At 47.8% G+C, this 26,887-nt stretch overlaps 1 protein-coding gene across 6 annotated transcripts in view; it reads left to right on the top strand.

The window, feature by feature from the left end:
- Positions 1–26,887, top strand: part of SYT16 (synaptotagmin 16) — a 601,801-nt gene that overhangs the window by 104,129 nt on the left and 470,785 nt on the right. Inside the window, exon 1 of one of the 6 annotated variants that reach the window (XM_085626193.1) lies at positions 8,097–8,199. The exons of the other annotated variants lie outside the window; for them this stretch is intronic. Within the exon in view, the coding sequence (XP_085482319.1) occupies positions 8,145–8,199 (55 nt within the window). The 5' untranslated portion in view covers positions 8,097–8,144. Of the gene's footprint in view, positions 1–8,096; positions 8,200–26,887 lie in introns of those variants that run through there. 6 annotated transcript variants of the gene reach the window in all.

The raw sequence follows: 26,887 nt of genomic DNA on the forward strand, positions 1-26,887 counted from the left end.
GGCTCGGGGGAAATGACTGGCGTTCCAGTGCTGAGCTATGCAGTTAGCACACCGCTGCGAGGAAGATGGTTATTTTGTATACATTGCACATGGGACCTGTCTCACTGCAGCTTTTCCGAGGAATAAACCGAGGCTGTTTACGCCTATTCGTTTTAACCATATGAACCAACGAACTGTGCAATCTTTACAAAAAATGCACTCACATCCATCATAGAGTTCCAATATAAATATTAGATCGACCCATATATCAGTTGAAATTTAGAAATAAATCCACTTTGCAACCTCTAAATACGACCGTTTTCAAGGTAGAGCGAGGCAAGCTAATGGCTAAACAGAGCTATCCTTGGTGGTGCGCCTCGCAGGAATGTTTTTGGTGCATAGCTTTCCAAACCAAAGTTTATTTTCCATTCTTTTATCATCCACGTTAATAGAACTGGGTAGCAGAATACAATCATAATTAAAGTGTAGTGGGTACTCCACACTCCTGGGCCCCTCTTGAGCTATTGATAGCCCCCAACCTTTTTGAGCACCTGGATTTCCTCACGGGGGACAAGTAGCGATGCACCTGTTCTCTTCCTGGATTTGCGACAATGCATCTATTCAGCCTCACATAGCAGAAGATGCTTCAGTTCCACTGGAGCAAGCACCTAGATCCACTTCCAAAGGACTAGGCACAGGAGGAAGGTTACAGACTTTGATGTCTCTGAGTCTTTGAAGAACAGAAGGCTAGCCAGTGAGTCCTTGGAGTCACTCTGGGTCGAGGGATAAAGGTCCAGTCAGAGCGAACAGCAGGCAGCAGGACATGACAGCAAGGCAGCAGACTTCCAGGGCAGCAGTCCAGCAGAGTGGTAGTCCTTAGTGTAGTGTGATGTGAGGTTGTAATGACAGAACCTTTGTGGCTCCTCATGGACTCTGTAGAACTGTGACAAAAGCATTAAAGTGCTGTGAAGTTGATGCAGGTTTAAATTGTTGAGTTCTCGGTTACATGCAGAAGAATAAAGATGTGTTATACTAAGCTCAGTGTATGGCATAGTCATTGGCGAATACCCAGTTGGGGAGGACACTACAGTTAACACAGCAGTTCATATTCTTGGAACGTTGGTATCAGATCCAGAAGAATACCGGGTTGGTAGGGTCAGAGTTCCAGTACTTATACCCAGTTGTGCCTTCGAAGCGCACAGAGGTCCTTTGTTCCTGCTCTGGCACCAGACGCACTACAAGGGGGTTTGCAGCCCTTTGTGTGTGGACCGAGCACATCCTATTCAGGTGTAGGTGTGAGGCTGTGCCCAGCTCCTCTCTCCCTTCCTCCCAGGGAGATGCATGGTCACACCCAGCCTTACTTCATGTGTGACTGGCATGTGGGACTGTCTAGTGGAAATACGCAAATTCAACTGTCATACAGCCAAGCAGTGATCAGAGACAGGCAGCAGACACCAAATGGCTTAAAAGTGATATTTTCAGAATGGTAACTACAAATCCAACTTTACAATTAAAGAAGATTCATCATTACCATACAAGAGATACTAAACATGTTAACTCTACCTTCTGCCAATTAGGAATTACAGCTTAATAAATGTAATAAGGAATCCCCAATGTTAACCTATGAGAGGAGTAGGCCTCTCAGTAGTGAAAAGCGAGTTTGGGAGATTTTTACTACCAGGACATGTAAAACGTAAAAGTACATTTTGATTACACAGCACCCTGTCCTATGGGCTACCTAGGGCCTACCTTAGGGGTGACTTAGGTGTATACAAGGGGAGTTTAAGGCTTGAAAAGGGGGGTTAAAACCCAAGTCGACATGGCACTGTAAACTGCAATCACAGGTTCTTCAGTGGCAGGCCTGAGACATGTTTAAGGGCACTTGAGTGGGTGGCACGTACAGGTGAATTAAATGGGCCAATTGCAGATAAGTCAATCAAACCATGTTTTATGGGAGAAGCACTTTCACTTTAGCACTGGTTAGCAGTGGTAAAGAGCAGCAAAATTATGAGGCAAGCAGGAGGCCAGTGAGAATAATACACAAATAGCAAGGAATTGGGATACACAGTGGCAGCCATGAGCAGAGGTAATGGCCTTGCCATCCGGCTGTTCTCTGTCTTATTTCTATCCTAGCCAGGGGCAAACTTTGGGCCTGACTTACAAAGCTTTTTCAGGCTTACATTTATGAATGAAAATGGTTATGTTTATGCCTGTCAAGAAATCACAGAAGGATCCAACCTAAGGCACCAGGAATTGGAGCGGCGGAGCACAACGCGGAGCACAACGTTGCACCTGGTCTGTTTATCCGCCGGCTGTGTCGATTGTGCCACGGACCAGGCCCCGAAGGCCCTGAAGATAGTGAACTCGGGGACTGGAGCGTCAGTGGAGAAGAAGTCTTGATGTTTAGTTTTCCCACTGTGCCTGCCTCGAGCCTCCCAGAGCCACGTACCATATGCAGTTAATCAGCCCTCCAGCAGCCCGCACTTCCCAGGTTGGTCTGGAAGAGTGGGAAGGACTGGTTACGCCGGGTCCCGGAGGGATGAGGGCAGCTTGGTGATTTGTGGGCTGTACTGCTGAGCTGGCAGAGTACTGCTGAGCTGGGAGAGTCAGAGGATAGAGGAGAGAGAGAGCGAGAGCAAGGCTAAAATCTCCCTCTTTAGTGGCAGCTCGCTCTACCACCCACATTCTCGGCCTCCCATCAGCCCCTAGTCTCCAGTTTTAGCGTTAGCATCAGTATCTGCACCAGTCTATATGCAGACACCATAAACCACTGCATATAGCAGACTGTATATAAAGGCTTGGTTGATGGGCATCAAACATTGAGTGGCAAGAGACATCACAAGTGACAGCAAGTACTAAGTACTAAGTAAGCATTAAGCATTTATGAAGGAGGCTGGTTATTGACTGGTTTATTGCCACGGGCCTTGTGCATTGAGCGTCGTGCACTGTGTGCTGTGGAGACCGAGGCTGCAGCCCCTCCCTGGTGGTGCGGAAGTGGCCAGCACTAGGTTGGTGCGGCTTGTGCCTCTTATCATGCCCGTTTTGCTGCTGCTTTTCTGCCGGGGCCAGGACCACGAGTCCCAGCCTCCCAAGTGGCTTGCCTGCTGCCAACGTCAGTCTACAGTGCCAGGAGGCACTTTAAAATCCACTGAGGGCTCCCGCAGCACCCGGAGGAGGCCGTGTCGGGCCACCCCTCTAAACTTAGCACTCCATTATTCATCGCTGGAAGGGGACTTTCCTGGCTCATTTGTAGTGGAGCCATCACTTGATGGCCTACTGAAAAGACATGGGTAAGAGAAAGCAAACTATGCTAGGGTCAGGTGGAGGGGCAGCTGACTCTTGACTCATTTCTGGCTAGGGCAGCAAATGTCTTGTCTAATGAAATCACCCTGACGGAAAGGAATCTCTCTTTGGAATTAACCAATCTGCCCCAGAGCACGGTATCAGCAAATGGCTCAGTTCCAACAACTGTGCAAAGTGAGACCGTGCCTATTATGTCAGCTGTCACCGTTTTGTCAGAAGAAATTGAGGGTAACCGAGGGGAGAATGTCTATGCTGGAACCCCCAGTAAAAAAGAAAAGAGGTGGAGCCAAAAGAACTGCACAGCCTTCTAAAAAACAAGTGGAACCAGTTGTCCCTGACCCAACCAATGGGGGCGTAAGCCAAACTATGAACACATTTTCTCCAAAAATAGAAGGCATTTTAAAGACATACCTATCTCTAATTATTGTGCGGTTGGATAAGTTGGAACTACTATTGTGTCAGTCTTATGAGTGTCTATTTAGTCTTGCAACGGATGTTGAGAGGGCGGAACCGGTTGTCGAAGGGAGAATCGGGTTCCACCCAGTTGGATGGTCACTGGGCCCACATCTAGTATGGGCCTCCAAACTAGCAGTAGCATGCGCTTAGTACACAGGACGAGTCAGCAGCCAGTCCCCAGGTTTAACACTCAACCCCCAGACAGGATGGGCCCACAGGGAAGTGCAACACGCTCCAAAATCAATAGGGATGAAGGAGTTTCCTGAGATGGAGTCTTGCACAGACCACTAGGGGCTGATCCAAAAAAAGCCTTGGTGACCGTGGGGACTGAGCAACATGGGCCCAAACCCCCTAAACCCCCCAGCCTGCTGGATGAGAGAACTGATGCTTTACATCTACCCCCCCCCCGAATCAGCCCCTCTATTGACCGTTTTGGTAGGTATGCCATCTCTGCAGGGGAATTCTAAGGAGACGACAATAGACCTAATACACAAGGTGACACATTGGCTGGATAGATCAAGAATAAATGGCCGTTCCATTGCTCCCCATGTTATCATGGCTAGAAGAGTGGGCTGGGTGGGGAAAGCTACAAATAAAGATAGGTGTGGGGACTGTATTGTGGTTAATGTGACACACCCTCTACTCGCAAGAGCCATGATATGTAGTCAGTCGAGATCAGACAGTAATTCAGGTTTTTCCACTCTCCTATTTTTTTTATCCACACAGGGTTCAACATCTTAGCACCAGGGGCATTAAACCTAGTTGGTCTCAAGGGATGCTGATGCAAGGTCAAAAAGGGTGCACTAACACGAACACGACCATTCCCCTTGTAAATAGATTTGCCCCGTTAAGGGATCTTGTTAGTATTGACTGCCTACTAGCCTCCAATGATGCTATGACCAGTACAAATTACCCTTCACTAGTCTAAATGACTACTCATATTCGGCCAGATTGTGACCATAGAGTGATAGACTCCTCTGTTTGTACTTTTATGTCTTGGAATATTGCGGGGTTGAGGCAAAAAAAGATGACGAGCAGTGGACAGCGATAATAAAACCTGGTCACATTATCGCATTTCACGAAACCTTGGATTCCTTTGTTATGATGGTTTTGCCTCCTTCTTTAAGGCCGCATCTCCTTCCGCTTTAGGACGAACAAAGCAAAGAGCCCAGAGTCCTAAGACCAACAAAAAGGAATCAGCAAAATTATGAGGGAAGTAGGAGGCCAGTAAGAATAATACACAAATAGCAAGGAATTGGGATACACAGTGGCAGCCATGAGCAGAGGTAATGACCTTGCCATCCACCTGCGCTCTAAGTCTTGTTTCAATCCTAGCCAGGGGCAAACTGTGGCCCAGACTCACAAAGCATTTTAAGGCTTACAGTTATGAATGAAAATGGTTATGTTTCTGCCTGTCAAGAAAGCACAGAGGGATTCCTGGCAGGTATGATTTTTTTTATAACTGTGGATTTCTACTTTATCAGTGTGGAGTAATTATCTAGAAGTGGGAGGAACAAGGTGTGGTGAGTATGGTAAGTTGTGACCACCCACAAACTTGTTAATTTGTTGGCATTCAGAAACTGAAATATGCACCATTTAACCATGGAAATGGCCAGGAATTTACTCCAGCAAAGGTTAGATCCTGGATGGGAAGGGGCGAGGATCACCCTCAGATTGGGTAGGAAAGCTCGGTAGGAGCTTTCTTCTCTGAGAAAAATATTTTCCCAGCAAAGGAGTAATAAAAAACACAAAAAACCCATGCCTTGAACATTCAGCTGCTCTTCCCTATTGTGTGGAATTGTACTTTGCATTCACGTCTGCACAGCTTTGTAGACAACCTTCAGAAAGTCACATGACATTCCCTGTTTTGTGAATAGTAAAAAATAAAAAGATACATTCTGCTGAGTCATAGAACTCAACACATACTTTTTGTGAATCTAGCCCTATATGTCGAGCTGCCTTCAACCCAGTGCTTAATTTGAGCCGGTGGTTTCCAGTGTTTGGCACCGGCACTTAATTGTCAATGCCGCTGCTTGTGACAGTCTGCCACAAGGTGGCGCCTCTGGCTACTTTAAAGATGACCACAACAACAGTTAATTATTAATTCAATACACATAAAAATGACTATTACCTGCCACCCAAGCCATTCTTGTAGCTGTGTGGGCCTGAAATAATTGCATTGTCACACTTGTAGAGGTGTGATGGTTAGACGTTGTATTGTTACTATCATTGGCAGCATGGCAGGGGCAATGTGTGCTACAAGCTACAGTGGCCTCCTGACGAGAGCCCTGGCACTTATGTTTTTTTTACAAACTAATCACTGCTTCACTCCTCTGGTACTGAGAAGGATTTTGTAATGAAACAAAACTGTCCTTATGTATAAAACTGTTTTTATGTAATGCGCTCTGTCACTATGTAAAACTGCTCATTAAATAAGTAAAGCATCAACTGTGCAAGGGAAAGTCTGCTCAGTCTTTTGTTAAGTGTACTTTCTCCATTATTTTTTATTTTATAGCGTTTTATATAGCGAGAACTTGACCCGAATCCGGTATCAGAGCGCTTTAAATAGCACCAGTTGCGTTACATTGGGACACATTCATTTTTGTTAGGCATGGGGAGATTAAGGGATTTGCCCAGAATCACAGGATGTTCAGTGTCATTGCCGAGACTCGAACCCAGTTCCCCAGATTCGAGGTCGACCGCCCTAGCCGTTAGGCCAACTCCTCTCCTATTGGGTGGCATCTGTATTCTTCTCATATAAAACTAAAGTACATTGACATACTTCTTGCAGATTAGAGAAAGTCAGAAGGTTTGTGGCACCTCCCTAACTGTTATTATCCACTCTACAAATGTATTTTTTTTATTCAGGAAACATCTGTGTTGTGGCAGTTCAATTCCAAAGGTTCTTGTAGCCCAAGCCAAAACATTCAGAGGTTGTTTATAGCAAATTTGTATCCTGGTGCGTGGTGTCGCAAAGCAGATGTCTACAGTCCCCTTCAGGTTTTTAGTTAATGTGCATATTTAACTGGTGTGTTTTTCACTGTTATCATTTCTATCAGAGACTGTGTCAAGCTTAAAGAGATAGTTTAGAAGAACTTAAGTAGAGTAGGCATTTATGTATCTGTTTGTTTTTAAAGTGAACCAGGACTGCATGGCCGTGAATACACGAGGGAGTCAAACAGAAACCCAGGACAGGAGCATTGCGTACTGGGTGACATGGAGGCATCTGAGAAACTTTATTTTACACTTGATCCCAATCATTAATAAGCATTGTCAAAGCCAATAGTTCTGATGTTGGCTGGTAGCCTTTTGGTTTTGTCTCTGCTTGTATTCTTTTACCATGTTTTTGCAAAACTTTCTTGTTGCAGAAGCTGTCAGGCACTCATCTATCTAAAAAAAATATTAGCTAAAAGCAAAAACAACTTTTGGTTTAAAGAACACCAATTGCTTTTGCAGTCCTTGGCATTTAAGCAAAGTACTTTTTGTGTGGATGGGTTTCTTGTGAAGAGCAGAATGCTGTCACTCACTGTGAATTTAGCCAATAGTTGAAGTAGATTCACCAATTGGCCCATGATGTATGCTGTAGTGGGTGGAATAAATTTGCGAATGGTAAGGTAGCAGGACAATGAATGAAGAAGGCCGGTTAAAAGCCCCTATAAGTAGGTATATTATGCATATAATTTTAGGAAAACCAAAAAGTCTTGCCTAACAGCATAACTAAAAATCCCATCTATGGAGGATGAATTAAGAGGGAAAAACTCAAATTTAGGAGTTGTAGGATATGAGGGGGAGAGGATGTGGCCTAATCGCTAGAGCAGTTGACCTGAAAGCTGGCGAACCGGGTTCAAGTCTCAGCAGGTACGCTCAACATCTTGTGATTCTGAGCAAATCACTTAATCTACCCATGCCTAGAAATGAATGTGTGGCTCTGTAACACAAATGGTGCTCGTGTAAAGCACCCTGATACCTTTGGGTCGAGTACGCGCTATATTAACCCCCCCCCCAAAAAAAAATATGTAGCCTCAGCTAGTACTCCCGTCTTGTAGAATCGAGGATAACGTTAAGCATTAGTACAGCAGTGAATGCTTTCTTCTGATGGCCACTAAGCTTTAGAGGAAATAGATCAAATACGAACATGTTAGATAAGGACAAAAGAAGGGAAAGGAAATTTAAGGATCAGTGGATATTGAAAGGCAGGAAACTAATTTAGTCGGCAATCACCGTGGAGGAAAGATGCCGGTGCTAGATTACACCCCTTTAGATGTCTGTTCCCAAAGTCCGAAGCATTCACAAGCCCTGCACATTGGAAGAGTCTGAGCCCTTCACGGGAAGAATAAAAGAAAGAGCTACTCATTTAGAAATTTTATGATTAGAGAATACATTTTATGAGACAGTAGAAGAAACCGATGGCCTGGAAGAATGACACCGCCAATGACACGCTTCCTGAGATAGCGGCATACAGTAGGTATCACTGTTTCTATCTACTTTACCCTACTGCCTCCTGTTTCCCAGACTCTCTTTGGAAAGATCTTGCTACTCATATCTAAGGTAGATGTGTACAAAGAAAGTTTAAGTGCTAGGTTAGCCCAGAACTACCAGATTCTCCACTGTCTGCCATCTTTTTGGAACAAGTATTATTAGTTCAGCTTTTTAGGTTTGCATTTGACCTGGTCCAGCAGTGTTCAAAGATGTGGGTTTCCCGATTTGAGGGAATTTGGTTAAGGGTAGGTCACCATTTCAAAGTCCTCAGCGGTGGAGTATCTGAATTCCATGCTCCAGAGTTTTAAAAGTTGTTTGGTGGCACAGTCTGCCCTCCCATAATCCCCGCACCTTGTAGGCTGTCTCTGATTGTCCATGCATGAACCACCCCCTTCTTTTCATCGTACCAGTGTTTGTTTGCAAGGTTCTGATGTGCGCTACCAAAACCCCTAGACTGAAGCACTAATCTGGCTTCCACTTCAGGGTCACAGTCCACTTCAGTGGCTGCTGTCGCTTGTTCTTTTTGGGTTCTGCACCATCTGCCACTTGACATGTTGACGGCTCCATCAAGCTGCCTTCGGATGCCAGTGGCGTCGCCAGGGGAGTGGCACTTAGGTGGTGGGTGCATCCTCCAGCGCCATTCCTTCGGCCTACCACCCCCGATTTCCCAAGACAATGGGTGGTTAGGAAAAGGAATTCATAAATATCACTGCATAAATTATTTCTTTCTCTTTACAGGGTGGGCTTTAGTACCTTAGTTGCTTTTGTGTTTTCTCTGAGAAAGGGCACAAGGGTGGAGGTCCTGACAAAATTTGTTTATTGTCTATACTAAAACTTTAAGGAACTGGAATTCTTTCTCCTGCCATGCAGAAGAATATTTTGACTATAAACAAATAGAGACCATATAAGCAGAGGGAACAGTCAGAACACCGCAGTCTAAACCATGAATGTTCCGACTCCGCAAGCACTACTAAGCCTGCCTCCACGCATATGCACTAACAATGCATATGTGTGGTTAAGGCAATGCACGGTCTAGCTGCTGCGGACGGAAGCAGGAAGACCTCGCAAGAATGGCGAGGTAAGTGGGGCTGTGTGTAGTTCTGGACTGGGGGTTGTTTTGTTGTAGTTTAGCAGGCTGGGGGGGTTGGGGTAGTTTTATGGCATGGGGTGAGTCGGGGTTTGTTTTGTTGGCTTGGGGTGGGTTTATACTCAAAAGCAGCCGTGCTTTTGTCTAACAGTCTAGTTCTGAAGCACACAAACACATCAGAAGCAGGTGTCCAGTTTAGTATGCATGCTCGCAATGAAACGACATGCATACATTTATGTATTTCTTTAGGTATTCTGTAATGCAGCGATCACCACCTTGCAATAAATTTCGAGATGCATATTCCCGCAAAATACTTTCTTTTTATCCTATTAAACATTTTTTTCTGCAAGAGCAGAACCTAAACTCCACCAAGTGTCCCTTCGCCCTCCTGGCTGTCACTTTGTGTACATCCTCTTGAGTGCAGAATCTGCTACACCATGCCCCTTTGTATTTAAGCCGCGGTGCGGTCCCTTTAAGCAGTCAATAATCAGATAAATCTCAAGGCCCAGTATGCAAAAGATTATACGTGAGGTTTGGTAAATAATTCAAGAGGTGAGATTTTTAAGGCATTCAATTCTGATACATATGTAACAGGTAAATGCAGTTTTGTTCACAGCTTCTCTGCCTGTGTTGCATACAACACCTGGTATCTGTACACCCTTTGACCTTAATGACTTCACAGGAAGTGACATCATATCAGGTGTGGCACGCACAGGTAACAACGGTGGGGCGGGGCGGGGCGGAAGGGAGTTGTCAGACGACGGGATAGGGAAAGTAAATTTAAAAAATCAAAAAACCACTTACCATGTGCTCGCCGCATCGGCGACTCGTCGATGCAGCGAGCGCAAGGTAAGTGGTTTCATTTATTTTACTCTCCCTATCCCGTCACCTGTCGACTTCCCCAGCCGCGGTCGGTAGTGGAAGTAGCTGCCGGGCGGTGACGTGGGGAGGGGGAGGGGGGGTAGTAAACTATGGATTACGGAGGTTTACAGGTAAGTAAACATATAAAATGAATTTCGTTGCTTGTACTGCATCGCATTCGGGGATGCAGTGCGCGCAACGAAATTCGTTTTATTAATTTATATGTTTACTTACCTGTAAACCTCCGTATTCCATAGTTTACTACACCCTGCCTCTCCCCCTCCCCACGTCACCGCCCGGCAGGTACTCCCACTACCGACCGCGGCTGCTCGTCCTGCCCCCCGCCCTATCGCTGTTACATGTGCCAGCCACGCCTGCATCATATGAATATGATTCTGAATCTTCCCAGGAAGAGATGTCACACAAACCTAACCCTGATAACTTTACAGTAATCAACATTGCTGAAATTACCTAATAACTGCACGATTAATACAACAGCACAAGGCAGACAAATGTTTGTTTTCGATACACCTATATTCTGGTGTTGAGATGATATGAGAGGTTAGCAATACTTGTTTCTCTTTGTTTTGCACGAAAAATGATGAGTCTGTCTAAAGAGAATGTAGTGTCACAAAACACAGAACTGCACTGGGAAGCTAAATTGTTCATACAGAAATTGTCAAGATGTATTAGTTCCTCACGTGCATACTGCAACGAGAAATGTATTAAAAACCTGTAGGGAGAGGCAAAAAAAGAAATTAAAAACAATTGTATCTATATCCACCTGTATTAATTGCTGTAGACCAAATATTGAATATGAACTTGGTCACCTTAAATTATTCTTTTTGTAAATGCGTTTTGATTTATGGTCATTTACAAGGCACTATCACAGAGGTGAAGATTTCATGCATTCACAATATTTAAAGATGGCAACAACTTGTTTAAAATGTGTTTGTTTTACGTTATTTTTTATTTAATAAGAATAGTGTGCTTTTCACTCCTGAATTTTATTTATTTTTCAAAACTTAAAGCGTAGTGTCCTGGCCCACTGGAAGCTGCACAAAGCAAACCACGCCCATCAACGCACTATTTACCCTCTGTTCTTGCAGTGGAAGGATGCTTTCTGAATGTGCTGGGGCATAATACTTGACCTGAGCAAGAGAGCAATGTGTGTTGTCCGAACCTCTACCAATCGAGGGTTTGGGGTGGGGGAGTGGCCTATTTTTGCTATGGGCGCACCCTATACCAAGAATTTTGCCCAACTTGGCAGCACCAGTATATTTCCACTGGTATCCCTATGACAAGAATGACCTTCAGTATGCCAGCACCAGCCTTGTGCCATGGTGTCCACTATGGCAAGTCTTATCTCTAGTGTGCCATTACCAGTTTCGTGTCACAGGTGCTAGTCATGCTAAGAATTGCCTCAAGTATGCAGTGCCACCATTTGTGTTGGGTGCCTCTATTAACCAATAATTACTTTCATTTTACCAGGGCCAAAGGCAGGCTTGGCAAAAAACAAAACAAAAAAAAACCACATTCTCACTGATGCTCACTAACATTCTCTCACTTGTACGGATTCTCACTTACTTACACTCACTCTAACCAATTCTCACTTCCACCCACTCGTTTTTGCTCTCTCACTCTTGCACACTTACTTTGACTCATTCTGTCTTACTCTAACTCACTCATATTTACTAACACTCACTTGCACTCACTCTTACACTCACTCACTTAATTTCACCCAGTCTCACTTATTCTCATCTCCTGTGCCACACTCTTTCTCACTCATTCATTCACACTTACTGTCACTCACATGTACCTTTACTCTCACTCACACATCCTTCCACACTCATTTGCACTCACTTTTTCATCCATTTTTACTTATTCTCACTCAGTCTGACTCACTCTCGCGCTCATAGCTACACTCACTATCACTCATTGTAACTCATTCTCTCTCACACTCGTTCTTACACTCATTCATACTTATTCATTTTCACTGACTCTCTCTTACTTGCAGTTACTCTTTCTATAACTCACTTATTCCACTCATTGACACTCAATCTCACTCATTCTCACTCCATACCTGTCACTCATTCTCTCTCAATTTCACTCACACACATGCTCACACACTGGTTCTTTCCCACACACACTCATGCAAAAAGCGTACATTTAATAGCATTTTATTGCACTTACATGTACTGCTCCATTTTTTACAGCGCTTACAGCGCTAATACTGAATAATAAGATAAATCTCATCTCCAATGTAAGTTGTTTTTCTCTGTAGCAAGGCTGGCTCTCCCATAAAAAGCACTGGATTAAATTATAACAGTTAATAATGCATGGATATAGCTAGAACAATGGTTCAAGTTTTCGCATTTATAGTAATTTAAAATCGAATGGTCTGGACATTAAATTACTATTTTGAAAATAACACATTTAGAAAGTTGCATTTTCCTGCCTCAAGCCTCTCTTGGGATTTTTAGACTTGATCCCCAACTGTCACCTGTCAGCCTGCTGTCCCCTGGCAAGGAGGTGTGAATGGCTCCCAGGAAAGGAAACAAAAAGGTCTTGCCTGGGAGGAGGTGTGACCTCCTCATAGCAGAATGGCCTGGGATATACCCACCAACTGCACAAGCTTCTAATTGCCCTCCCCAATCACAGGCATATGTAACATACACCTAGGCTGCCCAGCCACTGTACAAGCAGCCAGAGTCACACCAATCCCAGTGGTGAGAAAACCTGTTCCATTGCTGGTTTGTAGGAGGAGTTTCTCTTTATCCTAGACACACCCCAGGAGTGTGTCAATCAATCAATCAATCATGGAATTTATATCGCGCACTACTCACCCGGAAGGGTCTCAAGGCGCTTGGGGGAGGGGGTCTGCTACTGCTCGAACAGCCAGGTCTTGAGCTGTTTCCTGAAGGCGAGGTGGTCCTGGGTCAGCCGCAGGTGGACGGGCAGGGAGTTCCATGTCTTAGCCGCCAGGTAGGAGAAGGATCTTCCTCCGGCGGTGGCTCTCTGGATGCGAGGGGCGAGGGCGAGGTTCGCGGATCGTAGCTGTCGGGTGGGCGTGTAGAAGGTCAGGCGGTCGTTGAGGTACCTTGGGCCCAGGTCGTGGAGGGATTTGTGTGCGTGGGTGAGGAGTCTGAACGTGATCCTCTTGTTGACAGGGAGCCAGTGCAGGTCTCTCAGGTGGCTCGAGATGTGGCTGCGTCGGGGGGCATCCAGGATGAGACGGGCGGAGGCGTTCTGGATACGCTGAAGTCTTTTCTGAAGCTTGGCTGTTGTACCGGCGTAGAGGGTGTTTCCGTAGTCTAGTCTGCTGGTGACGAGGGCCTGGGTGACAGTCTTCCTGGTCTCGGTCGGGATCCATCTGAAGATCTTGCGGAGCATGCGGAGGTTGTGGAAGCAAGATGAGGAGACGGCGTTGACTTGTCTGGTCATCGATAGGGAGGAGTCCAGGATGACGCCCAAGTTGCGTGCGTGGTCCGTTGGCTTGGGTGCGGTGCCCAGGGCCGGGGGCCACCAGGAGTCATCCCATGCGGAGGGCGACGGTCCCAGGATGAGGGCTTCTGTCTTGTCCGTGTTCAACTTCAGGCGGCTGATGTTCATCCATTCGGCGACATCTTTCATCCCTTCGTGTAGGTCGGCTTTGGCGGTGTCGGGGTCTCTGGTGAGGGAGAGAATCAGCTGGGTGTCATCGGCGTAGGAAATGATGTTGAGGTTGTGTTGGCGTGCGATGGCAGCGAGGGGTTTCATGTAGATGTTGAAGAGAGTGGGGCTGAGCGATGATCCTTGCGGGACGCCGCAGATGACTTCGGTGGCCTCAGAGCGGAACGGAGGGAGGCGTACTCTCTGTGTTCTGCCGGAGAGGTATGAGATGATCCATTCCAGAGCAATCCCCTGGATGCCGGTGTCGTTGAGGCGTTGGACTAGGGTGCGGTGGCAGACAGTGTCAAATGCTGCGGAGAGGTCAAGGAGGATGAGTGCCGCTGTTTCACCTTTGTCGAGCAGGGCTCGGATGTCGTCGGTGGCTGCGATGAGGGCGGTCTCGGTGCTGTGGTTGGCTCTGAATCCGGATTGCGATGGGTCGAGGGATCCGTTCGTCTCGAGGAAGGCGGCCAGCTGCTTGTTGACGACCTTCTCGATGACTTTGGCAGGGAATGGAAGGAGCGAGATAGGGCGGAAGTTCTTGAGGTCGGTCGGGTCCACTGTTGGTTTCTTCAGTAGTGCGCTGAGCTCGGCGTGCTTCCAGCTCTCCGGGAAGGTGGCTGTGTCGAAGGAGGCGTTGATGATGTCTCGGAGGTGGGGTGCAATGGTAGAGGCGGCCTTGTTGAAGACATGGTGGGGGCATGGGTCGGTCGGAGATCCGGAGTGGATGGTGTTCATCATGCGTGTCGTGTCTTCGGGGGTCACTTTGGTCCATGTCTGGAGGATAGCGGCGGGGTGCGTAGGTTCGGTCGATGGGTGCGGGGGTGGAGCGCCAAAACTGTTCTGGATGTCGGCGATCTTGCGGTGGAAGTACGAGGCGAGGGAGTCGCAGAGGTCCTGCGAGGGAGTGATGTCGTTGTTGCCGGTGCTGGGGTTGGAGAACTCCTTGACGATGTTGAAGAGCTCCTTGCTGTCATGGGCGTTCTTGTCCAGTCGTTCCTTCAAAGATTTCTTCTTGGTGGTGCGGATGAGCTGGTGATGTCTGCGGGTGGCGAGTTTGAGGGCGGTCATGTTGTCGGTGGTCTTGTCGAGGAGCCAGGCCTTCTCGAGGGTGCGGCAGGCCTTCTTGGAGTCCTTGAGTTCGTCGGTGAACCAGGGGGCCTTCTTGCTTCTGGGCCTGGTGAGTGGGTTCTTCAGTGGGGCGAGGTCGTTGGCACAGGAGGTCAGCCATTGCGTGAGGTCGAGGGCTGCTGTATTAGGGTCCGTTGTCCTGACCGGTGGGTTCTGGCTGAGGGAGGTGGTGAGCTGGTCGACGGTGATCTTGCTCCAGTTTCTGTGGGGAACCTGCTTCGGGTGGTGGTGGACCGTGTTCTTCTTGAAGCTGAAGTGGACGCAGCTGTGGTCAGTCCAGTGGAGTCCGGTGCAGTGGCTGAAGGTGACGTGCTTGCTGGATGAGAAGAGGGGGTCGAGCGTGTGGCCGGCGTAGTTGGTGGGGGTGTTGACCAGTTGCTGGAGTCCGAGGTTGGCGAGGTTGTCCAGCAGGGTGGTCGTGTTGCGGTCGTTGTTGTTCTCCAGGTGGAAGTTGAGGTCCCCGAGGAGGATGTAGTCGGTGGAGGGGAGGGCGTGAGGGCTGATGAAGTCCGTGATGTCTTCGCAGAACTGTGCGCGTGGTCCCGGGGGTCTGTAGATGAGGGTGCCTCTGAGGGTAGTCTTGGGGTCGGTGTGGATCTGGAAGTGCAGGTATTCGGCGGTGTTGAATGCGTCGGTGGAGTCAGTCGAGATGCGAATGGTGCTTTTGTGAGCGATGGCGATGCCCCCTCCGGTCTGGTTGTTGCGATCCCTCCTGATGATCTTTTAGCCGTCCGGGATGGCTATGGCGATGTCGGGGGCTGAGGAGTCGTTCATCCAGGTTTCCGTGAGGAAGGCGACGTCTGGAGATGCGGTGTCGAGGAGGTTCCAGAGTTCCACGACGTGTCTGTGGATGGAGCGGGTGTTGATCAGGATGCACTTGAGGTGGTTGCTGTTGTCCGTCTTGGTGGGCGTGGTGCTTGTTCGGAGGCAGGAGAAGTTGCAGGATCGGCAGACGAAGGGTCCATGGGTGCGTCGCGGGGACGCTCGGTAGCATCCGGGGGCTCGGGCGGTTTTGAGTGCGATGAGCGTAGTGAAGTCGTAGGTCCTGCGTGGGGGCTGGCGGGCGCGGGGGCCAGGGGGTCTGGCGCTGGGCGCGGTCCAGGCGCGGACGGGCGCAGACGGGCTTACCTTTGGCGCACCTTCGGCGCTCAATCGGCGCTCCCGCTGCGCGCGTCCGCTGCGCGGTCGCTGGGGGGGCGTCATAAGTAAGGAGCCGGGAGGGAGGGTCCGCTGGGAGGCGGGAGGCTGGGTGGCCAATGGGCAGGGAGGAGAGGCGGGACTGCGGGGTCAGCGGCGGGAAACCAGGAAGGCGAGTGACCGGGGCAGCGGCGGCGGAGAGGAGGCGAGGAGAGTGGCCAGCAGCAGCAGGAGGAGAGCGGCGAGAAGCAGAGGTCAGCGCTGGTGAGGAGGGAGCGGCGTGAGCGGGATCGGCACCAGCAGGTAGGCGACAGGCAGCAGCAGTGCGAGGGGAGCGACCGTCTGTGTGGGGCACAGGGGTCACACTGACCAGCCCGCCGCGGAACCAAGAGTTCTGCAAAGGAGAAAGAAGATTGTGCCATGTTGGATTTTGGCAGACCAGTGCACTGTGGGATTGTTTGGGGCCAAACCAGAAGGGAGTGATGTCACAGTGAGTAGGGCGGCCCCTGGGAACTTATCCCCCATTGGTCATTGAATCTCCCCCCACCCACAAGCTAGTGCTAGGCATAAAAGTGGCACCCCTGGCTTATCAAGTTTTCCTCCTTAAATAAAAATTTTAAATTTGTCTTCAAAGATGCCTTGCACATTGGCTTATGCTTTTTCTCGCTAGGTTCTTGGTATTTCCGTTTCTGGCATTTTGCTTCCGCACAATCTCAGAAATTTTACTGCTCTACAATTCAGTTGTGGATCGCTAGGTGCAAAGCATGCCAACAGGGCTTGCCTCCTTGTTCGAATCCCTGGTAAATTAAACAATTGTTTCAATAATTCCTTTCGCTCTTTGAGGAGTTCTTTACAGGAGCATAATAGGTGCAGCAGGTCTTCCTGTGCTGTTACACATAGTCGGCACACAGAGCCTGCTTTATTACGTAGCCAAGGTGGAAGATGCTGAGTGCAGGGGAGCAGGCCAAATCTATATTTCATAAATGCAATTTTTATATTTTTGTTGTATCCCTGGTTGAAGTAAGCTTGGGCATTTGGCTTCGTGTATGTGTTCAAAGTCATCCATCCATGGGCTCTCTTTGACAGTGCCGCCTTGTCCTCCAGCCATGATAGTAGTTTCACCGTCTTCCACACTATTTTTTTAAAGGTTAGGGTAGATGTTGATGTTTCCCAAAGTTGATTTAGCCCTAATTTGTCTAGGCTGCTGTGAAGATATTTCGCAACTGGTGATGTAGTGTGCGTTTGTAGCTCTCTCCATAGCTGTTCATTTAACGTTCCTCGAGGAGTTTTTCGCACTTTATCCCATGCAGTGACGAAGGCCCCTTGTCCGGCAATTGTTTGTTTCAGGACACCAAACTCAAGTCTGATTTGTGCGGGTGAAGTATATTTCAGCAGCCCAAAAATGACCCTGTATGCGGTTGTTACTGTGGCATCAAGTATTTCCGCGTCCCTGCCTTTCTGTGCTTCGCTGCCGTAGGTAATTGTTGGTAAGAGTTTTACACGAACCACCTCTGCCAGTGGCAGGATCGATGGGCCAGATAATTTTGAGTTTAAGGTTTTTAAGGAAGTTGCTATTATTAAACCTTTTTGCCTTAAGCTGTTCTTCTGTGCCAGGAAGTGACCACCAGAGTCCAGCTTTACGCCGAGGTATTTATACTCTGTTGTATCTTCTATTCTGGTCTCTCCCCAAAAGCAGGATGCAGTTTGTCGCCTTTTATTCCCTATTGTCATAGTTCTTGTTTTGTCCAGGTTGATCGTTAGGTCGTTTGCTTGGGAGAAGTCCCGCGTTGTATTTAGGAGATGTTGTAGCCCTACTTTTGTTTTAATAATCCGGACTATGTCATCTGCATAAAGGAGGCAGGGAAGAACCGTGTCACCTAGTTTGGGAGCGTGTGAATTACAGCCGATTAGCAGCGGGACTAAATCGGCTATGTACAGATTAAAGAGAGTGGGTGCCAAAACACAACCCTGTTTCAGACCTTTTGCCGTGGGAATGTGTCTTGACAGGAAGGTTCCATTACCCAGCTTCACCTGTAGCCATGTGTTCGTGTGCAGGTTTATGATCAGGTTGAGTAGGGGCTGAGGGAGCCCCCGATGATGTAATTTGGACCAAAGTCTGATGCGATTAACATGATCAAAAGCGGCCCTGTAGTCGATAAAGCAGAGGTATAGAGACGATCGTGTGGCTGCAGCCTTGTCCATAAGCATAGCCATGCTTAATATGTTTGTTGTTGTCCCAACTGATTTTGTGAAGCCGGTCTGTTGTAGAGGAATTGCGGATTTTTCCTTCACCCAAGCCTGAAGGTCCTCCAGTAACAAGCCTGCAAAGATTTTTGCTTCGTTGTCTAGTAGAGCCACTAAGCGATAGTTTTGTGGTTCTGACTTGTCACCAGATTTATGGATTGGGGAAATGATTGAGCCTCTCCATGAGCTGGGCAAGATGTTTAATGTTCTGATTTCTCTAAAGAGAGGGTCCAGTGCTTCTGCCCAGAAAGTTGCCTCCTGTTTGTAAAGTACTGGTGGAATTCCGTTTGGGCCAGGAGCACCTTCTCTTCTCCCCTTTCCTATCTGCCTTTTGATGGAGTCAATTTGGGTCATTTGATGGCCAACAATTGGAGGATCTGGCCCTGATTTCCCAGCGAGATAGATTTCGTCCCAAGCCTTGAGTGTCGTTTGGAAGTCGGGTTCGTTTTGGCAGGCTTGATGCTTTTCGCTTTATTCAGTGCCTTGTTGAAAGTGATGCCTGAGGTGTTTTACCCAGACTTCTTCTGTGATGTTTGTGGAGACGCCATCATGATTGTGGTAGATGAACTGGTTTATGGTACCCCAGAATCTGGTGCTATTGTTATGTTTGACATCGGCATGTAGTTTAACCCATAGATGCTCCTCCATAGCTCTATTCACCTCTCTTTTTAACTTTTTGAGGGCTGCCCTTTGTTTCCGTAATTCTTGTAAATATAATTCATCGCTAGGCTGGTGTCGAAGGTGTCTCAGTAATTGTTTAAACCTTTGTTTTGCAAGCTTAATTTCTTGCTTAGCGCTATATGATATTGGTTTAGTGCCGCTGAATCTTTGTAGGTTTGGTGGTTTAGTCTTGGTCGCATATGCCTCCATTGCTGATAGGAAGTTTCTCCATTTCTCCACTTCACCATCTCCGACCCTCGCAGCATAATGTTGTTTTGCAATTTCAAGCATGTCACTTCCTGCGGCTAACTTAAATTTAATTCTTCTTAAGTTGATGGTGGTGGTTAATCCTAGAAGCTCCCTACATTGTTTGAATGTTGGAGTGACTGTTCTTAGTTCTATTTCTTGGGGCTGATGATCACTTTCGCCTTTATTACCCAAATGAAACTATGTAATTTGTTGAAAGAGGCCTAGGGAGACGAAAGTGTAGTCCAGAATCGAACTTGTTTGTGTGGAGCTATATGTCGTCACGGGAGGGTTGTCTTTCGGTGATCTGCCATTTAATGCCCACAGATTGAGATGTTCCAAAGTCTCCACGGTCATTTGTCCTGTTTTGGTTTGTTTGCGCGTGTGAGGTTTTCCTTGTTGCGGGATGTTCCAGATTGCGTTTTGCAGAAGCACTTCTTCATCCAAGGAAGATCCCATTAGATTATGGTTTAAGTCCCCAGTTAAGACAAGATCAGTGGTAGGTCCCTCACTTATGCATGTTTCCACAAAATTGCACATTTCCTTGACTAGTTTGATTTTGTTTTTAGGTTGGATGTACACATTTAGCAGCATGATTTTGGAATCTGTTTTGCTTAATGATGGTGATAGAAAGGAGATAGTGACGGCTAAAGTTGACTGTATTGTGGAGCCAAAGATGCGGGCAGAATGGGCAGCTGTGTTAGCGACATATGTGACCAAGCCTCCTTGCAGATGGCCGTATTTTGCTACCCTGGTGGCATTTACAAAGAAGCGCAGGTATCCTTGGAGATGAGGCGGGTCTATTGCCCATGTTTCTTGTAGTGCCACTATGTCGAAGGCCCTGACATAGGTGACGAAATCCAAATCATCTATTTTGTTGGCGAGCCCGTTTACGTTCCAGGAGCAGAACCGTACTGTCCCTAATGTGCTTGCTATATTTAACGAGCAATCATCTTGTCAGTCTCTTGTGTTATTTATGGTTCTCGCAATCCATCTGATATCTTCTTCCCGGGCTTGCGGTGTGTAGTCATGACCGCTTCTTAAGTCCTCAAGTTGGTGCATCTTGTCGCTATTACAGTGCCCTATGGCTCCTCTCAGCACTGATGTTATTGGTCTGCCAGCGGCCATCTCAGGGGCCCTCAGGGGTTCTGGAATTAACAGATCAGGATATCCTGGTTTAAAGTACGGGGTAATGGTTATCCCCCAAGACTTTAGGATATCACTTTCTTTGAGTATTTTATGTGCTATTGTAGGAGAGGTCCATGTTGCTCTTGTTTTTTCACCTTCCGTTAGGGCCCCGTAATTAATACATTCTATTGACCACAATTCAGTCGTTGTTATGTCTGCCAGTGTGGTTATGTGAGATAGTAGCTGCAGTATGTTGCCTCGGTTCAGAATATCGTGCCTTCCTTTAGAGGTGTATTCGGACTAGAACCATATTGCATTTGTTTCCCTTGCCCCTGCCCAAATAGAGGCGTCATTGTGATTTTTTAAGGTGGGCCAACTACCCTTATTTTGTGGGCTTCCCAGTGCAATTTGGGTCACTTCTGCGGGGCCTAGGCTTCCTTGACGGTTTGGGCCGAGGCTAGCTCGGTTTTGTGTTTGAAATGTCGTAGAGTTTTTGATTATTATTTGTGGAGCTGGTAGGCCTAAGGGCAGGAGCTGGCAGTTCTGTAACAGCTCTACCTCCCTTTTGGCTGTGTTCTCGCTGATAGGAAAGTCCAGGTTCCCATGGTTTGTGTGCCTCCCAGCGGCAACATGATTGTTTGCAGTTGGTGCCCATGGGATGTTGAAGTGTCTGGGATCCTGATTGGTCTCTGTGGTTTGGGCTCTCATCCCGATTTCTCCATTAATTCTAGTTTTGATGTTATTTGCAGTGGGGTTTCCCACCAAGCACAGTTGAGGGGGGTCAGCTCCCGCAATCTCAAATGCGTCCTCAGGCACACTCATTTCTTGTTTTTTGATTAGTAGAGCTTGGGCGCAGCTAGTCTCGTTTGTAATGCTGTTAGTTACTTCTGGTGAAGAGATGTTCTGTTGCGTTGTCCCATTGGGCACTGGCGGTGTTCCTTCTTGTGCTGATGGAGTCCCAAAGAGTCGTTGAAATCCAGTCCGGATGAGGCTTTGTTTCTGGTTCCGGCCTTTACGTTTTTGTGCGCGTCTTAGTTTTGCATTTAGTTTCGGTTCCCCTTTAGCTGCCTCTGCTTGTTCTGGCGTGTGTCAATGACTAGGGGGCGATGCTATTGTTTGCTTACTGTTATCGATGTTGATATTCCCTTCTGGTTGTTCGATTAAGATTGGTATTTGCTCCTCATTGATCGGCCCAAACCGATGAGTTACTGCATCTTCGCCATGCCCTAGCAGGGTTTGCCCATTTGTAGGCTGCATGTTTTCGTTGTTTGATATCTTTTTTATTTGTGCGCATAGATCCATCAGCATCGCTGGAAGGGTTACCAGTTTGTCCACAATTGGACTGCATCCACAGGTTCGAGGGTTCGCTGGGGTGTGGTCCTGGGTACTTTCCAGCATTGTGTTCAGATTTCCCAATTTACTGTCGATCGATACCACATATACTGCCAGAGTGTTCAATAGGGATAATTGCAGGTCCATTTTGTCTGTCTGGTATTGCAGAGCCTCGACCAGGAGCTGCACAGTTTTAAGCAGACTTGCTCATGCATCCCCTTGGGCAGTTCCTTGCCCATCTTCTTTAAGGTTGCAAGCCTCACTGCCGGTTTTGTTGCCATTATCTATTTTTTTCATTTTCCCTTGGTGTACTCTAATTTCACTGATTGTGCAAGTGGGCAGCGCAAACGACCCCTCCTCTGTCTCCTTGCATACATCAATTTTTAGATTTTCTGCTGGTTCGCTTCTATGCGTGTCCCCCCGATAGGCTGCCATGAGTGCTTCCCACTCCTCCTTATCTAGATATGAGTGTTGGTCTGGTTCTTCTGAATCATCCAACAGCAGGCTGGATTGAGACAACACTGGCTTGCATTGAAGTTGTGTAGGGACAGAGCGTACGTCAATTTCTGTTGCCGGCATGTCCTTTGGGTTTTAAGGTATTAATCCCCCTGTTGACTTTGGTCCCTCTGTGTTATTTTCCAGGTTGTTCCCTAGAGTGCCGGCTTTGGCTCCCGACCAGAGGATAGCTGTCAGATTATCTAACTCATAGATGGTCTGTGGCTCTAATGATACGCTGTTGCCCCCGTCATTTTTGTGTTGGTTGGGGGACCTGGATGATGTGGCCACAGGAATGTTATGGGTATATGCAGGGTTGTGATTGCCTAGGACAGCTGTATTTCTGGCCCACTCCTCCCTTGCGCTGTTGGACTTGGTCTTAGCCCCCCCAGCTTTAGGCGGGTTTTGTTGCGTCTCTGGGTACAGTTCGTTAAGCTTTATCTCTGAGGTCTTCTCCAGGATTTTGGGGTTCCAGCTTGCGGCGGGTACTGGGTCGTGTGGCGATGTCATTGAGCTGTCCCCCCTTCCTCCTTGAGCTGTGGACCCTTCGTCCCCTTCCACCTTTCCTTTGTCCTCTAGAAAGGGGAGGAGTGGTGTTTGTAGTCCCACGGGTACTGTGGGGCGAGAAAGCAGGGTGTCGTCTGCATTTTTTTAAAAACAGAATTTGGTGTCAATTTTCGGCTGAAGAAGGCGATGTTTTGGCGTTTTAGACTCTGGCGTCAAATTGCTGAGCCTCCTTGTGTCTGGTGTTAATTCAATTATGGTGCCCTCTGCCTGCATTGCCGGTCTGGTCTTAACCTGTGGCTCTCCTTCCGTGCAATCCAAGGATTTCAGCTTCCTTTTCCGCTTAGTTGAATTGCTTGAGTTGCTGCTGATGTTGCCTGCTCTGCTGGCAGATTTGGGCACCCCACGGGCGCGCCCTGATCTCATACTCCCAAGTCTAGGGGATTTAAGACTCGAAAAACTCGGACTGGATCCGCACTGGAGTCGCAGCTTCTGCGTGGACCTTTATGGCTCTTGGTGCCAAACAGATGAATAAAGGGTTTTGGAAGCAGATGATTTCCAGGAGCATGCACATAGGAAATGTGGCTTTCCTCGCTGGGAGACAGGACAAGAACAGCGGTTAAGTCCTAAGAAAGAGGAGTGCTGTATGGCTGTGACCGCTGACACGCCTGTGCACCTCTCTGCACCTTTCTCCTGAACCCCCTGGGCCACCGCCAACCCAGTCTGTGGGGGCTAGCTATTGGAGGGGAAGAGAGGGAATGCCCTACAGATGTATCGGGCAGTAAATCAAGGCAGGGTGATGTCAAGGCGACGGCTTGAGAAGATGTTAAATTAAAAAATAAAATAAAAAACCGCTCAGGTCCACCAGGGAAAGCAAAAACGAAGGTGCACAAACAAAAGGGCAGGCGAAAGGCACTGCACCACCACCACCACCCTCGGCAGACTCTAGAGAGCTCATGCGCGGTCGCAGCTCCAACAGCGGACAGTAAAGGTCATGGGCGTGTAGAGATCGCAGTCAGTCCGATATTCACAAGTGCTGTCAATGGAGGATGCGGTGGAGAATCCCAGCGCAATCGGGGTGGGGGTCCGATTTCTCCCGGAGTTGACCATGGCCGCTGTTTTGGCTGGAGGGCGGGAAAGCGCGGAAACTGAAGTTGAAGCGAAAACAGGTGTGATCGGCAGCTGAAGCCTCAGATCGCCTCGGGGCAGCAGTACTCACGCTGTTGACACCAGGACCAGGACTTGAGTTACGAGACACCAGCAATCCCAGCAATCCCAGCAATCCCGGGCCCCAATGCAGCAAGCTACTCGGCAAGACACTGTACTGCAATTCAGCTCCTTTGATGTCCTGGCGTGGAGCCTGCTGTGGGTTGTCAGTGGGTTGTCGGAGATTGTGACAGATCTGCAGATTGCGAGCAGCAGTGTCCGGATAGCTGAGGGGGCAGATAGATGAACAGATGAACAGCTCTGGGCAGCACACCTTCACCTACAGAACAACTCGGCTCTGTAGGCTCGTGGGTCACGGCGGTGACTCTCGGCGACTCTCAGCGGATCTTGGCTGCTCCTGTTTCACGCTGTTTCATGCCCCCCTCTCCCCTCCGCTCTGTGTTGTGCTCCGTTCCCGCTTAATGTGCGGCTTGAAAACCCCCTGCAAAGAACGGCCTTCTCCCGTAGCTGCTGGGAGCAGAGGCTGGGGCCGGAGGAGAGGACAGAGGGCTGGAAGCCTAGAGAGGGAGGCAACAGGCAATAGGCAGAGCTTGGAGCTTCATGTTCGGCGCCCTCACGCTGCTTCTCTCCCCGATCACTGCGGCTCAGACTGACGGGCAGCGTGGAAAAGACAGACTGCACTACAGGAATTCCCCACAACCTCAAGGTGCAGGTGAGTGTAAAAAAGGAGAGCCTGATCATTCCATCTGGATTTGCTTGACCCCTGCTGGTGACTTCCAGAAAAGTTTTTAAGTCTGAACTTAGAGGACTTCCACTGAGCAGGATCCGGATAACAACGACAACTTCCTGGGCCTGAAATTCAGACTTCGCCCGTTCCAAGTTTTCCTGCCAGCCTGAGACTTCCACCGGGGTCCTGTGCTTCAGCAGGCTGCCATTGACAAGCCCCTCTTCGGATCCAGCTGGCTCCCTGACGCACCGATGACCTTGTCAATGAGGACTTCATTCCAGAAAAACAACTAAATCAGAAAGTAAACTATCCATAGGGACGAACCTGGTCCCTGGATCTGACCCGTGCTCCATAGCGGTTGGCCTTAACTTTTGACTTTGCCTGGGTCTCGCACAACAAGAGACCTGCGGTTGACACTTTCTACTTTTTGGTGCTAGAAACAACATTTAAAGTTTTGAAAAATCATGTGTCAAGTTGCCTACATCAGATGTTTGTCATTTTTGGTATCTATTTGCTCATTCCAATTTTCTCTCTTTTTATACATTGGAGGGGGATTTTTATTGTGATGTGTTTTCTACTTTTTAACTCTATTGGTACTAATAAATAGTTTACACATTTCCTCTATGTTAAGCCTCTCTGCACTGTGCTACAGCTACCAAGGGTTGAGCTCAGGTTTAAATTACTGAGACCTTACTAGACTTCATGAGGTATAGTGCCTATTTGACATGAAGAAAACTACGATCCACTTCAATTAATAATCCATTTCTCAAAGGCACATTTTCAAATTCAGTGTGTTAAAAACAAGTGTAATCTGTGCCTGATAACAAACAGACCTATCAGATATTTTTTGGGGCACCGGTCAAATTATGTAGGGATACACTCTTGTTTCATACAAACAACAAATCATTCCATGGTGGGAAAAAATGTTTTTTCTGGGGAAGGATTTTAACTTTGCCTGGCAGCTCCAGCCTTTGGTGTCACCTAGTAGTGTGGACGCAGGGCTGCTTCATCAGAAATGAATAGGCAAAGGCTCATTATCAGGTCTGGCCTAGTAAAATATTTAATTATTTCTTTAGTATCATGTTTTATAAAAAAATATATATATATATTTAGTGATCTCTCGCCTGGATTATGCCAACTCATTGTATGTTGGCATTCCGGCATACCAACTGAAGCGCCTCCAACTGCTTCAGAACCAGGCGGCCAGGCTGATCTTTCATCAGCCTAAATGGCACCATGTCAGCCCACTTATGAAAAGCCTTCACTGGCTTCCAGTGATTAAGCGCTGTGCGCTTAAGATGGGTTGCACTATTTTTAAAGCACTACATTGTAATGGTCCGGCTTTCATCTCGGCTCGTCTTCACCATCACATTCCCTCTCGAGACCTTAGATCCTCCCACTTGAACTTGTTGGAAATCCCATCAGCCAAACGGAAGAAGTACGGCGGACTAAGGTTCTCAGTCCTTGCCCCGCAATTTTGGAATGCTCTCCCGGTTGAGATAAGGGCTTTGACTTCTTTAGCCCAGTTCAGAAAACAGTTAAAGACCTGGTTGTTCATCCAAGCATACACGGATTAAGCGATCTCTCTGTCACTGCCTTGATCCTCACTTGAGCGCCATGTAACCATTGGTGTACGTGCGCTTAACAAATGCTTTTAACATAACATGACATATCTATATAAGTTTACTTACAGGGGCTTTTAGTGAACTCTGTTCATTCATCGGTCTGTTCAAGTGTCATTCACATTTTGTTTTTGTTCATCCACTGCTTACATTTTGTGGCAATGGCCCCCCATTGTAAGCCATTTTCTCCCTTCAGTATAAGAGAATTAATTTTGCTTGTACACATTGTTGACAATGACCCTTTTTGCCGGGTTATCCCCAAACCTTTTGCTTCTTCCTCCTTTTTTTCTTGAGCTGTTTTTGTTGGCTTTAAGACTCTGGGCTGCTGTAACAAGTGTTCCAACAGTTCTGGTGTCTGGCAGCACCACTCTGGTTGAGAGGGTGCATGAGTCCAGAGAAAGGGGTGAGGGGAGAGACAGTAACCAGTGGAAGCACCAGTGGGTCAGGGGTTGCCAGCTCTGAGGACTGAGCACACTAGGTCTGACCCTAGTGAGGCTACTTCGGGCCTGGGGGGTCTTCATGCACTGTCAGGTGGACAGGAGGCTGGAGACCTGCGCCAGGCAGACTCTCACACAACTCATGAGGAGTGTATTTCCCCGGGGGAGGAGGTACTCCCCTGGAAGTCCTGGCTTGCCAGGCACAGGTCCAGCCTACAGGTACAGAACCTGGGTTGGGGGC

The sequence above is a fragment of the Triturus cristatus genome, chromosome 9 (assembly GCF_964204655.1).
Source record: "Triturus cristatus chromosome 9, aTriCri1.1, whole genome shotgun sequence".
In the NCBI taxonomy this organism is placed as follows: domain Eukaryota; kingdom Metazoa; phylum Chordata; class Amphibia; order Caudata; family Salamandridae; genus Triturus; species Triturus cristatus.